This window comes from Onychostruthus taczanowskii, unplaced genomic scaffold (genome assembly GCF_017590055.1).
Source record: "Onychostruthus taczanowskii isolate IOZ18803 unplaced genomic scaffold, ASM1759005v1 scaffold76, whole genome shotgun sequence".
In the NCBI taxonomy this organism is placed as follows: domain Eukaryota; kingdom Metazoa; phylum Chordata; class Aves; order Passeriformes; family Passeridae; genus Onychostruthus; species Onychostruthus taczanowskii.
The window spans coordinates 2,420,654-2,436,198 of NW_024505450.1; the positions used below are offsets into that span (position 1 = coordinate 2,420,654).

General features: G+C 40.9%; 1 protein-coding gene across 4 annotated transcripts in view; it reads right to left on the reverse strand.

Annotated features, from left to right (window-relative positions):
• HIPK3 (homeodomain interacting protein kinase 3) overlaps positions 1–15,545 on the reverse strand; it is a 68,602-nt gene that overhangs the window by 38,301 nt on the left and 14,756 nt on the right. For 3 of the 4 annotated variants that reach the window (XM_041423321.1, XM_041423322.1, XM_041423320.1), the window contains exon 2: positions 13,944–15,039. In XM_041423321.1, the coding sequence (XP_041279255.1) occupies positions 13,944–15,037 (1,094 nt within the window). In that variant the 5' untranslated portion in view covers positions 15,038–15,039. Of the gene's footprint in view, positions 1–13,943; positions 15,040–15,490; positions 15,512–15,545 lie in introns of those variants that run through there. The other variant, XM_041423323.1, reaches the window with a different exon arrangement.

Sequence of the window (15,545 nt, forward strand, 5' to 3'; positions counted from 1 at the left end):
TGTAACAGTTCATTCAATGTAAAAAAAAAAAATTGAATAACTGTTTACAAAAGATTTTGGAGAAAAAATAAAAGATATTTTGACTTGCAAAAGAAAATATTGTTAATTGCACACAGTCCCTTTCCAGTGACTCCCACCCCTCCTGCACACTGAAATTCCAGCCTGGAGCCGCCAGGAGCGTGGGAAGGGTCCCATTGCGTAAGATGTTATTAAGGCAGCAAAGCCTGGCTGCTTAACTGCAGATACTTAAATACTCAAAATAATTACACAGATTAGCCAGCCACGGCCGGCACAGCGCTGCCGAGCTGGAGCAGCAGGGAGCTGTTCCTGCACACCCTCTCCAGGTGCATTCTGTGCCCAGGGACCGAGCTGGGAGATGCTGAGCCTGGGTGTTCAGCAGGAGGCAGAACAGGACTGACCTCGGCTCCTGCTAGACCCACACACTTCCAAGCCATAGAAGAATTCCCCAAGCACAGAACTAATCGTGCTGTGTCAACAAGGTGGATGTGACTCCCACTGAAGTTAATTTACAGGCATAAAGTACTTTTCCTTCCTGCTCAAGCTGCTGCAGAGTTACAGGACAGTGCTTAGGAGAAATATGTGAGGAATCCCACATTACAGTATTGCAGATGTCAAGCATCGAAGCGTATTTTAGAACAATCTGGGCCAATTTTAATTTTTCAGCTATTTACTCATAGGCTCAGACCTACAGAAGTTTGGCACAAGATACTACATACTAGTTAAAGCAAGCAAGACATCATGAAGTATTTGTTTCTTCACGGGATGGCCAAAAACCCAACCAAAGGACCTAACAGAATAAAAATTAAATACAGCAGTACACTGCTCTGAGGAAACAATCCTTGAAGTACAGGTGTATACAGCTACAGTTATCTCTGAGAATGCACCCCCTTCCTCTGTTCCCCAATACAATTTTTGGGGGGGATGTCTTTTGCTTTTGGGGGTTTGTGGCTTTTCGTTTGGTCAGTTTGGTTGCTGGGTGGAGAGTTTTTTGTTTGCAGTTGCAGGGGTATGGCTGTTTTGTCTTTTTTTTTAAAAATAAAGTTCCCTGCCCTGTCTGCAGAGTTTTTTGTTCCTCTTGCAGTGGCAGTGCCATGAGAAGCAAGCGTTGAGCAATGAGCTGGAGAGAGAACTAAGAACACAGGCTCTTAGTCAACATCAGGAAACTATTTCCCCTTCAGAAGTCAGGAAGCTTCTCACACTTGTGCCACATTCTGCTGCAGAAGAGAATCTGCTGTCATGCCACACAAATGTAAACAAACCTATCAGCAACCACTGGACTTAATTATACTCCACTGTTGCTGTTTCTTCAAATTTGCACTACCGCTCTTCCCAGACAACAATGAACAACCCTCAATCTCTGTTTTGTTTTCTATAGCATACAAAGGCACCACACGTGTTATTGAGTTAGTCCAGAGCTATGCACACAGTGACTTGCCAAACAGCTGCTGCAAAACAGCAAGGACAACTACCAACTCCTTCATTTTCATCCTGCAGGAGTCACTTTGAATCCTCCCTCTGGCACCAGCACCCTGGGGATTTTCATCTCCTGTCAGATTTGGGTTGAAGCACTCAAAAGTTCAGTGGTACTGGGACACAGGCACACTTTATGCACATTAATCAGTCAGACAAAAAAAGCTCAGAGGTCAGCTCTTAAGTTTTTCCAAAAATCCCCACTAGATTACACCCACCCAGCAAACATCAGATTTCTTATTGCAGGAGTTTCTTGCACTACCCATTTCAGAAGTGCAAGCTCCCCCTCCAAGAAGCTGATCACAGTCCATTTTCAAAACAGGTGCTCTTGCTTGTCCTCACAGCTCAACCACTGGAAAGTTAGAGGTTCAACATACACAGAGAAATTGCAGAAATGTATCTGTAACTATTCTCTCATGAAAAACTCAAAACATTCGAAGAATCTTTAAGAGGAACTAAATGGACATTGCCTCATGCAGAAGAAAAATTCAGCTACGTCACTTAACTTAAAAACTGCAGAACGAATCCACTCCAATGACTGCCATTAAATCACTCATACTTTTTGATTTGCTAAAACACACTGACCTGTGTGCTGCCTTTCATCTCAAAGCATGTAAATCACATGCTTGACAAAATGTTAAGTTCATCTCACAAAGGCCACAAGAAAAAAAAAAAAAAAAGGAAAAATGTTTGAAAATATCTTTCTAAGCTTAGAAAGCAAAGCTAAAATCAAAGCATGACAGCAAGGAGAAACGAGTTGTTACATCCAATTTCATACCTATTTAAAATACAAAAGCCATGCAACTCATGACCAAGAAGAAATGAGAGCAGGCATGTGTGCAATACTCAGTGGGGGGATGCACCAATAAAACACCACCATGTAAAGCAGCTTTCTGCCACACTTCAGCAACCACAAATGAACACACAAGATTTCCAAGAAGTGCACATTTGGTAACACCATCTCTGGCTCCCCAAGCACTCTCAGCCTGGCCCCCACCATCACAAACACATGGAAACCCAAAACAAAGGCCATGCTAAAACTAGGAAATTGCAGGTCTCCTGTGTCTGGAGAGAGAACAGCACTAATTATAAAGTGACTAACTTCTAATAGAATTTTTCTTCTGTCAGTAAAGGAGAGGGAAGGGCTTAGGTTGCTGTTATGGATTTGGCATTCCACATCCATGTAACACCACCTTCTTTGAAATGGTGACAATGATGCAGATTGTATCTGTATCTTGAGGGAATGTGACCTATATACATTGGTTAACAAACTGGCTGAAGGGGTATTTCACTGGCATTATTTCATACAAGCCTGCAGGACAGAGTCAGTGGTCTCACATAAGCTCAGTCCTCTGGATACACAGAATGAAAATGCTGAAGTGTCAAAAAATACCTGCAGAACAGGAAACCACGTATGGGCATGACCTCCATCCAATTTAGTAAATTGAATATTAGAGTAAGTTTGGGCATTTCTCTATGGGGGATTTTTGAAGGAGTTTTGAATGAGCTAGAAAGAGAACTTCAGAACTTTTAGATGGTACAGTTTATTTTCTTGCCTTCTACACAGGTAAGGAAGGGTGAGTTCAGCTCACATCTTCACTGCATGGCTCAGAAGGTCACAAGACTCTCAGTTACAAGACATTTTAAGGATTTATTGACTAATAAAACATTGCCAACAAGGATATTTATGGTTTTGACCCAATCTTTAAATATTCTGTCTTATAGACCCATACTACAGTGTAGTAAGCTTTCTTAACCAACCACAGTATGACAGACAAACTTCCAATACTGCATTCTGAACTCCTTTTTTACCTCTGTAACTAGTTTTATTTTAAACTCTAAACTTTCCTCCACTTCAAACTATAAATTCACACTCTCGCTTCTAAGACCTAAGTTTAGAAGCCTTTTCCAAGGTCTCAAATAAAATCCCGTGTTTAATTCTAAGCTTTGGTTTACAAGCCCAAAGTTCTAAGAATTCCTTGCATTTCAGATTCCAACATTTATCTTTTAATTTTATATCAGATACCTCTATGTTGGAACAGAGTCAGTGGGGAGTCATTTGATCATATTTTTACACAGGCTAAAAATGAATCTACACACACACAAAGAAGAAAAGGTGTCTTATATATGTAGATGCTTAATAATCATAACCTCACAAGAAGTGGTGTATAGAGAGATTAAGTGGAAAAAAATTAGTGCTAATTTGTCTTAGGCAATCCTGAAGTTGCTCTTTCAGGAAGGCAAATACATGGCTACAAATTGAATATCCCAAATGACACATGGCACTATTCCACAAGCAACCAGCCCTGTGGGACAGTCATTCTGCAGGCAGGGTGGAGCACTGGGGCACTAATGACACAAGCTAATTCCTAATTATCCTGCTATGTAATACCCTGCAGGGTTGCAGGGTTTTTTCCCTTGTTAAATATCAGTTAGTTTCCTAACCATTTTTTTTTGTAAGCTTTTAGCAGCTTAACAACTGCTGTCTGTATTAAACACTACATCAAATAGGAAAATTACATAAAGCAAGAAAACACTAGGGATGCAAGTGGTGTTGATCAGAAAAAAACAGGTCACTGTCAACTCAGTGAGAGCAGACTCCCAGTTCATGGCAGGGCCAAGAGACCAGTTAAAAACCAGCAGAAATAAACCTGAGAATTAATTAAGCACTCCTTGTTTTTAGTGCCTCTCTCTGCAGAAGTTACACAGCACAGTCAGACATCAACTACAGAGCTGTCCCAGCTACTCTGTGTTCACAGGAAAGCTTTCCATTTAAGAATACTTTCTTACTGGAAATTGTTGAAGTAATTCAAGGCTGTATGAAAACCAAAGCAGTCAGCAGCCATACCATATAATTTACAAATTACATCCTCCTGTTCTGCTTCCCAGCTCTTGTTACCAAAAATGCTGAAGCCCTCTGCTCTACTCCTAGCTACTCCTCCAGGGAGGTGAAGTGTCCAAAATCAGCGGCATCTCCACACCATGCTGGTCCAGAGAAAGGCAACAAAGCTCTGAAGGACCTGGAATATAAATCCTATGAGAAGCAGCTGAGAAGAGCTGAGGGTGTTTAACCTGGAGAAGAGGTTCAGGGGAGACATTGTATTCTTTGTATTCTTGAAGAATACTTCAAGATAGTAAAAACACTCAACAAAATATGTGTATACAAACAGCATAATTTAAAAAAAAAAAAACAAAACAAGATCTTGACTGGATGGCAAGCAGTGAAAGTGAGAAAATCAGAAGCTCAAAATTTTAAATATTAACTTGGGTTCACAAAAAAAGGCACAAAGAACAACATCCAAATACTATTAGTGTGAAAATGGCTTTTGCCAGCATATCTTTTTAGCAAGTATCAAGTGCTAGTACTGATCTATGACCTACAGCACACCCTGACAGTTTTTCAGTTGATAAACAAGCAATATGCAGTTTAAAAGCTTCATATAGTGTTATATTTATACAGAAGTCTTGTACATAAGTGAGGTGATGCCTGCAGTTTTTCAAAGAAGTAATGAAATGGACATGTTTGAAAGTTACCAGGGAATTAAGTTTTATTGAGAGACAGAAAAAAAAATAATTGTAAAATCTGTTTCACTTCAATTCCTAGAATCAATTTGGGGCAATTAAAATACATTTTAAATTCCCATTAATTTTGAATCTTCAACATTAAAAAAGCTTTTGTGCACTACACTTGTAACAATAAAGTGTACTCTTGTGAAAGATTTCATCGTGAAGTATTGGGTGGTTTAAACATTTTGAATACTTAAAAATTCACTACAAGGGTAAGACCCTATCATTCTCAGAAACATCCAAGAAGGCATTCAAATACTAATGAAAATTCAACAGTGCAATTCTGAAAAAAGGTAATCACATAAAGAGATGATATTTTGTGAGAGACTGCACTGTCCTGGAACAACTGAAACATCCTTGGTATTTACAAAGGGGGAAATGTTCTTAAGGCAACGTCATAGTCTCAAAATGCAACTGCTTGAAAATCTTATCTGTGAAATACTTTTGGCTTGTTTCTCCCAGCCCTCTAATCCCATTTCACTTCTTAGAGGCTGTTTTATTAACAGCCAAAAAAAGAAAAAAAAACTTGAAAACATTAGCTAGCACTGTCAGACCAAGGACATTCAAATATACAGCATAAAATATAACAGTCCAGACATTTCAGGCCATTTATATTCACAGAAACTTGAATTCTACTTAAAATTGCATCCCAAACAGTTACTTTTATCCTAGACACCATACCACATTCCAATCAGTTCCTGAACTCACATGAGGTTTCTTCTCTTGTCAGTGTTTTGGTTTTTAATTCCCTAGTATTTTATTGCTGGTTTTGGTCTGACTTCACGTGAGTCTTTAGTGCCCTAAACACGCTCACATATCCATCTACACTTGCTCAAGCTGCTTGATTTTCCAGTCAACAGACTTCCAACATATCTGCTCCATCTCTTCACTCATGTGGAAGCAGAAGGAGCCTCCATCCACAGAACACCTCTCCCCTGAAGCCAAGGATGCCAGCTGAAAGAGATGGGCTGCAGCAGAGGCTTGGCTTTCCACCACCTTGATTCACATCTAGTACTACCTGCTCTTACACCACAAAAGCCATGTTTTCACAAGAGCCCCACAGTGGGAGCCATTTGTCACAATATTTACAAATATTAGCATTTCCAAATGGTAGCACTGCAGCAACCACTGGTATTTTCTGCAAGTGAGACATCTGATATAGCCACGCTCACGTACGCACAGATGTATGAGGAACAGATCTTTGGGACTTAAATATCAGTGCAGTGAAAAAAAAAAAGGATCACATTTCAGTAGATCTATTTTAATGTGTGAAAAATAAAAGCTGCTGCCCAAAACTTCAGCCATGGCAAACAGGTCTATCATTCAAGCTCAGCAAAAAGGAAATAGAGCAAGAACCAAGAGCTTTTTTGCCTGGAAAATCATGAAAGATTTTCCCTTCTGTTAAACTGAAGCAACCTAAAGACTAAGTGAACCCTCATCTGAACTCTGATTCACACTGCTGCTCCAGCCACCATGATTAACTTGGAATCTGGGCTGACATTACTAGAATCTTCAGCAGGTACATGGTACCTTCAAATGCTCCATGTGTTATCCCAGCTTATGTTACTCAGAAAGTCTCTAGCTCAGGAAAAAACCCAACATGAAGGCAGGATGACATTTCATCCATTCCCATCCCCATGAGCCCCCCATGGATCTTCAGACAGGATTTAAAAAAAAGAACAAAACCAAAACAAAACAAAAAAAAACCCCAAATCCATAAAACCCACAAAAACCTGCAAAATTACAGTAACCCTAACACTCTTTTCTACAGAACTTTAAAAAAAATGCCAAACATGAAATCAAAAACCCACACATCTACTCGTGTTTTCTGCTTCTATGAACAGAGAATAATAAGGTATTAGAGACCACGTTATGTTGACTAGAAAACAATGAGAGAATTGAAAATACATTTGTTATTAAACAGCTTCATAAACATGAAGTTAGGATGAGCTAAGATTGCCACTCCTGGATGATACTCGTAATGGTTTTTGTTCAGCCCTATTAATCATGAAGCAGAAGTTTAAAACGGGAATTCAATAAAACAATTAATGAACAGTATGCAAAAAGTACAAACAAAGTCTTGCCAAATCAATGAAACAATTTGTTCACAGACACAAGCCACAAAAGCTTATCTTGACATTAAGTTCCGCTTGCTCCGATAAGGAAATAAACCAGCAGCCGCAGCTCTGCGACTTTAAAGAGGGGGGAAAAAAATTGTGAAGTGTCCCAATTCACTTGTAACAGCAATTCCTTACATTATCAGGACTCTCTTATATATACCCCTGACAGTAACCATGCTCACAGCAGAGCAGCTGACTTTGAACAGGCTGACCTTGAGCAAGCCAACGACCTCAGCAGCATGTACTTCTGGCTTATTTCACTGCAGCAGCGAAACAGCCTCACCATCTATAGAAGTCTACCGTGTCTGGCCACCACCCCTGACTATTTTAAGATATCCCAATACACTTCAGTGATGCACAGTTCAAAGTGATAGAATAACATCTGCTAGCATGTTGAAGTGGAAGTTGTTTACAGAGGCATTTTTAGCTTGTTCTCGCACCGCGCCTCCCGAATTGACAGAAAAATCAATTGATTAACAGAGCTTTGCTTCTTATTTAAACTTATCAACCCCAAAATTTAATAAACACTGAGCAAGAATTTTAGGCATTGTGAAAGAAGAAAAACACCCCAAGACACCCCACTCTAGATAAAGCTCATTTAGAAGCTTCAAGTATGTGACAGCAATGGGTGAACTTGAAAAGGCAGTTGCTTCCCGAGATGTCAGTTTTGCACAACTTCTCCCCTTGCTCACTGCTTTAAAGAAAAGCTGTATATTAAGAGATATGTTTATTTGTGTACAGGTTTTTAACTGCTATTTGAAACATACAGAAGTTGTATACTGATCTGATATTAGGGGAAGATAATCGTCTGCTGGGATGAAGCAGTTGTGTCACTGAGGCACAACAACCCATCCTGCTGACAAGCCCAACCTACAGAGAGAAAACATTCAATTTCCAAAAGCCACTCCAGGGAGAGTCACTGTCACTCCATGTTCTTAGGAGTCCCTGGAGTGACAAGGACCAAGTTAGAAAGCACAGGGAGAAAACAAGCCTCTTTGGGAACTCATGGCCATGAGAATTTTTTTTCTAATTTTGAAATGCATGTAAAAAAGGAGAACAAAAAGTCATGTAAATTGCATAAATTTGAGGGGGGGAAAAACCAGCATAAGCTGATGGTGGTTTATTCTGAAACTTAGCATGAAGCTGCAAAAGTCATAAATAAAAAGCTGCCCTGCTGTAATAGCTTCAGAGCACGCACAGAGCCCTTGCTGAGCCCAGCTCAGGGGTAGTAATTAAACCACACAGCTCAACTACTTTATTCTTCTTCCAAAACCCTTTAAAACAGAAGAGCCCATATCAGACCAAATCGCTCTTTGAGCTGCAGCAGAACTGACTGGGCAAGTGAAAACAGTGCTGTGACCACAGAACACAATTATTATCACTTCTCCTCTGTCCTCTCTGATCTCCATGGGAGAGGAGGGTAAGAGGAGAGGAGGAAAAGCCTGCTCTCTGCCACCAGGAACACATCCAACAGCAATTTTTCCATCTCTCTGAGCTCCGTTGCAACACTATTGACATTTGGCATTTTGTCTGGAACGAGTCTGTTGATTAGGCACTACCCTTAGTTGGAAGGCTGGAGGGAGAATATCACTGTCCAGCTCTGGAATGGGGTGTCTGCACTGAGTGCATCTACTCACATCACTTGCTTTTCCTTATGAGTGCACTGCTGAATACCCAGGATCGTATTTTACTGCTGTCACCAGTGGAACAGAAAAACATTTCTGAGCTATGAGCATCTCTTACTGACCAGACACCTTCCATTCTGCCACACCACTGCAGCTGCCCACCAGCCTATGGGGTCCAGCTGGTGCCCACTTTGATCTGGAGATCACTTCTATTGCTTCCCGCTCGCTTTGTCTTCCCAATGAATTTGGCTATGCTAAACAATAGTCTGCCTGCAGACCCCTGGATGCCAAAAGGAACATCCTTTGGATGGGAAACCAAGGGCTTATGATGACTCAGGTTTCAGCTTTTCTATTTCTCACATTCTGTGCTGCTTTGGGGTGTGGGTCTGGGCTTCACATGAGGGCATGGTGAGCTCTGTGCACAGAGCAGGGAGACAAAACAATTCCTGCTCCAGCTGGGCACCAAGGACAAATGATCCAAATCTCAGCCCCAAGAGCACAAACAGCGTGGGCTGGAGAGAGAAAAACAAGCAGGATGGGAGTGCAGGGCTGCAGCTGGAATTGGACAATGAACTGCAATGTGCACATGGAGCAGAGCTGATCCCAGGGAGAGACCCCGTGAGCGCTCGTGCATTTTGGGACCATTTGGGTTCATCTTGGGGGCAGCCATGGCTGGGCTCTTGTGCTGCCCAAGGTGGATCCATGGAGGAGATCCTTTGAATAAATTCCTCCCTGTTTTATTCTTTAACTCTGTCCAGCCTCTGTTCTAGGTCAGCCTTCACAAGGCATCATTTATCCTCACAACACATTTTTAGTCAAGCTTCCAGCTGCACTCTACCAGCAATATAATCTGACAGAGCACAAAGGTGATGATGTTTCCTTTGGAGACAGGAGATGAAATAACCATGGAGGCAGCCACAGGGGCTGATGATGAGCCACTGCTGAACTCCCTTTGGGGGCTGTGCTGCAGGAGCCTGCAATGAAGTACCACAGTCACTCCTACGCCTGCAATGGTTACTGTCAGATCCACAGCTTTACAGGGATTTTATGAATGATGAGTTTGGTAAGGTTTACTGAAGACTCAATCTCAAAATCCCCTTAGGAAAGCAACCCAAATGAAATCAATAGGAAGGTGATTCCCCTTTGAAATAAAACCGAGCAGTAATTCCCTGAAGAGTTACCTCTGAATGCCATACACTGAGGAGGCCACTGCTTCCCATGGCAACAGAAAGGAAGGTGACCTGGCTCCCTGAAGCAGATGGGCAGCACCACCTTGACCATTTCACTCCACTCCTCTTGGAGGCTACTGCTAATTGCAGACAGCCATTCTGAAGCCTCTCTTCTCATACCTGCTTTCCCAAATGCGTCTCACCTCAGGAAAGAGGGAAAACAAAGGAAAATGATTTCCAGAGAGAGGAACACCATGCCCTGGGAAAACGTTCTGCCTTGCCAAATGAGCACAAGAGACCAGACTTAGAAACAGATGTTTTGATTCTCCTCCTCCACAGCCTGCACTGCTTTCTGTTTGGGATGCAACACTCCCCTTCTCATGATTTGGGGCACAGTTGACCAAAAGGACAGCAACACACTCCTCATACCATTTCCATAAATGACAAAAGCTTGATCACCTACGCTGTATTGTAAGGGTATTTTCTTTTGAAAATGTGCACACTGCTTAGTTATTTACCTCCTTAGATCACTCATAAAAGGTCAGCAGTCTTAATGTGTGAGGCCAGAAGCAGAAAAGAGCTTCAAATACCAGATCTCTCTAGTCCACAGCTATTAAAATCCAGACCAGCATAAAAAGAGCATGTAAGCACAGACACTGCCTTTCCAGGAAAGCGCATTGAGAATAACATCTGATCTTTAATACAAATAAAATCATCTGACTCCAGACAATGTATCATAGCTAGTATTTATTCACACCCATACTCGACAATTTCTAGCAATATAACAAACAGGAGCTTCCAAAAGGTAACAAAATGTCAAAATCTATTTTTCATACTTCTTTTAACCATTTTCTTATTTTCTCTTTGCTTGACAAAGCTGAAACAGAAACAGGAAAACATCAAGTCATTATCACTTCATACAGTCTGTCTCCATTTTTCTGCTTGCTTAGACCCTTTTAAAATTCAGCTAGTCTCACTTGTTTAGGACCTCTTTTCATACCAAAGTACCCTAATATCTCCAACAGCCATCATTAGGTCACTTCTCCTTCTGCTATAGGCTAAGGTAAGTCAGCCCATTATCCATTCACCTGGCTATATTATGTTCCCCTCCTTAAGTCCTAATCCTCTTATTACTAAATTTTCCAACTCATTACTCACTTCCTCTTACAGATGCAAAGTAGTGACATTAGAATTCAAAATAAACATCCTAACACTGGACATTGGGGCATTCTCTGTTCTCATGATCATTAGATCACTATGGTCCCAGGAACAAAAAACCAGAAGAAATTATCAGAGTGGGGAAAAAAACCAACAAACAAAAACAACAAAACAAAACCAAAAACCACCACCACCACCAAACAACCTTTTCTCTTTATTCAGTTTTGTAAAACTTGTATCAACATGTCTGTGTCAAAAAGGTCAAACTTGCACTACCACTTCCAGGCTCTTCTAATACAAAAAGCATTTAAGTACAGTTATATTTTATATGTAACTGCTCCTTATTTGCTTGACCAAAAGCACAACCTCTCTTAACAAAATGCCATCTCAATACAAGATATTCTCTGAAGGCCCTTCTCCTTCTTATAGAAGACTTTTCACTTCAGATTTCCCCAGCATCATCTATTTTAAAGCCTTTTGAATCAAATCCCTATTTTCTGCTATTATTTGCCCTAGTCTGGTTCCAATGGAACAAAAAGAAATTTTCAGGAACTTTCAGTTTACACCAAGTTAGTTTGAATCACACAACTGATAGAGAGCTACACATCTATGACGAAATCCAACATGCTGAAAACCTGTTCAGAAATAAAAACTTGTGTTGAAAGTAATTTTGAAGCATAGCTGTTTGGTTTGGTTTTTTTTTTCCAAATTATCTCAACCAATATTTAGATATTTAAAAAAAACCCCTCAAGTAGATGGACCCTAACCATTTTATTTCTTTTTATTTTCAAACATTTCTGACTTAGATGCTACTTTATAGAAGGATTATAAAACTATATAAAACAAAGAATATGATCTACTGAAACCAGAATATTTACAAAGCACTTAAGCATAAGTTACTAGGAAATTTTAGGTGCACACACCATACGAGTCCATATCATTCAACAGCATTAAGGCAAGACAAGGACATGCACCCACAAATCTTATCTTATTCTTGGGGGATAATATTTTGAATAAACACCCACAGGGAGCCCCACTTACTCACATTTGAGTGCAATACAAGCATCCAAAATGCCAAGGAGTTGCACACTGATCCTGCCAGCAACGGACCTGCCCAAACCCATAAGCGTGCCAGAATTCTATTGAGAGTTGCAAAGCAACATCAAGCCAAGTAAAACACAACTACAGCTACTGCATTTTTATGCAGGCAACTAAAATCGAACAATATCATGTCTATTGAGCCATCTGAACCAGAAAAAAAATGCTGAAAGTAGTTAGCTGAGGCTCAAGTACTACAATAGGACCACCCAGCCTGGCTGTCCACAGCCTCCCCTCTATTCTTGGGGAGAAAGGAGTGAAAAATGGCAATAGTTCAGAATAATCTGTAACTGCTTCAATAAATAAAAAAGCCAAAATAGGTAGGGAAACATTCTCAGACGATGCACCTTGAGTATCTGCCAGATTCTGATTCTGCACAGACCAGCTCAAGGTAAGACCTTTGCACTTGTCTGGAGCCTCTAAGAATTCCATCCATCTTTGCAAGCCTGGCCTGATTTGTCCTGAGAGGCCCAAAACCACAGTATCTTTTCATTTTACACAAAAATTTATCACAGCTTTTACACCAAAATGAACTCCCAAGTTACTTAACTTTTTATTCCCTCTTGTATATATTTTTGTATAATGTGAACATGCATCAATCCGTAACGTTTCCCAATTTAGTTTTCTGTTTATGAACTTCATGAAGTTTTTAAATCCTCTGCTGCAGTTTGCAATTAAGTAATAGAGAATGCAGGTGATGAATTAGAATATTTTATGTGAGCACTGTACATGAAGCCTTCTTGTTTACAAGCTACAGTCAAAAAATAGATTCCTCTGGCATGAACTCCAATCACTAATTTCATCAAGCCTAGAACTGCAGTGCACAAGTCTTCCTTTCCAGCATGAATAGCTGTAAAATATTTAAAATTTTCTTCCAAGTACTCATTGTCCTAGTTTACTAGCTTCTTACTCAATCAACAGACAGGCAATACACAGCCAATGATGCAAAGCAGAACTAAAAGATCTTCAGTCAAGACAAGTTTAGCGTATAAGGAAAACAAAAGGACTAAATATTGATAATTTTTAAATGTCAAGTGGATTGGGTAACTATTCGAAAAAATAACCAAACAAAACTACTAAAAACATACATCCATTTTCAGGCAAAAGAAGAATGCAACCATATACCAAAATCACTTTAAATGCCCTTCTGGTATCACCCTGAACATCCTTTAAGCATCCTATGACTCCCTGACTCCAGAAGTTTACTGAACTCCACAGCTGCTGAAGGCACTCAGTCAGAATGGAGTTTCTAAGAACTAGGGAAAATATTTACAAGTGCTGGAGAAAAACACAGGCATTTACATAATCTTTGGCAACAGGATATAGAAACATGGCACTTCTAGGACACTGTCCAGCTGCTTACAGGAAAAAAAATCCATCATGTTAGGAAGGCTGGAAAGGCATCCTAAACAAGCAAGTGAAAGATAACTTTTTTTCTTTTCCTTTTGAACAGTCTCAGAGGTCTCAAAATAGCAGTAAGTGATGTCTTCAGAGAGCAAAACAAAACATACTTCCAGGAAAAAGACAACACTATAAAAACATTCAAAGCAAGTATTCACATTCAAAATGGCAACCAACTACAGAATTTTCACATTATCTTTCCCAAATTATTCTTACTAGTCACCTGGAGGAGCAATTATTTAAGCCACTAGCTTTAAGAAATGCTAAAACCTTGTTCCATAACAGGTAAAAAACCCAAAGCAGAAGACACCTACCTGTAATACCGAGATTGTAAATAAGTTGAACAAATAGTCTTTGATACATGGCTGGCAGACCCAAAGTCTATGACTTTGACCCGGTAAGGCTGCCGAACAGGATCCACCAACATAATGTTCTCTGGTTTGAGGTCAGCATGGATTAAACCCAGACTTTTTAGTTTTTTCAGTGCAGTGGCCACCTGTTGCAGAATAGGCCTTATTACTTTCAGTTGCAGAGGGCTGAATTTGTTTTGTTTCAGGAAGTCGTACAAATTCTGTTCCAACATCTCAAAAACCAGACAGGTGTGGTTACGATGCTGAAAGCATTCGTAGGCTCTCACAAAGTTAAATTCATCAGCATTTTCAGTGCTTAGCCTCGCTAAGATGCTCACTTCTATCTGCCCTTGGCGCACGTACGAAGGATGATTCTTCAAGATTTTGATCGCCACGATCTCATTCGTCCCCCTTTTCCAGCACTTGACTACTTGTCCAAAGGTCCCTCGTCCCAGGAAATCAAGAACCTCGTAGGTGTTTTTCACCGAGCACAACACCTCGTGCTGCACCAGCTGGTAATCCCCGTCCCCGCCGGTACCGCCCTGCTTGGACGCGGCGGCCGTGGCCACCACCGTCACCGGGTTGGCCACGCCGCTCTGCAGCATTGCAGGCAGGATGGACAGCTCGTCAACGATCTGCATCGTGCCGCTCTGGTTCTCCAGCTCCTCGCTCTTACGCTTCAATCCACATCGCTGGGCTCCTTCCAGAATATCCGACCGGCTCCCCTGCGTCCCAGCCCCAGGCGCCTCCAGCTGAGGTTGCTGCGGCCACGCTGCCAACGCTTTTGTAGCACCTGCAGTATTTTTTAAAGCAACAGCATTTGACTGCAACCAAAAGCTCTGTCCTCGAGGTCTATCAAATGGGTTTTTAGTCTGAAAGAAAGTACTAACCCTGTGGGGGGAAATTCCAAAGTTTTTACCATTCACATAGATTTGCGGGTAGGTTCTTTCGTGGTACACACAACTGCTTGGTTCTAGTTTCAGTTTCTTCACACTACAAAAGGCACTTGACTGGGTTTGATAAACATATGGTGGATAGACCAAGACTTGTGAGGCCATACCTACAGGGGGAGAGAAAAAGAAAACAAGTAAAAAATGTGCACATTCCCAAGCTTTCCAACAGCTGCTACTTCTAAAAGAAAAAACAGGACACAATTATGTTCTCCAAATGAGCAGGTCTGAAGTTGTTTTATATTTAGTTTCTTGTGGCAGAACAAGGCCCTCACGCTTTACCAGTGCCCACAGGAGGACTTTAGCAGCAGCAGGTTGCTGCAGTTAAGTGCTTCAGCTGGTTGCACAGGACTGAGACAGGCTGCACCACAGCACTACATGGCATTTTTCAACCGGGGTTCTACCTTTGTGCTATTAAACTCAACTTTCATTTAAAACCTCCACCATTTCTGCACACAAAAGGAGCACAGTGTTCAGTAACACCACTGAAAAACCAATTCAAATGTTTAGCAACGATGACATAAAATAAGTCATGAATTCATAACTGTGAGTCAATGCTACCTGTTACACAAGGTATCCAGCCTAGTCACTGTAAACACCAGCAGCCTTCCAAGAA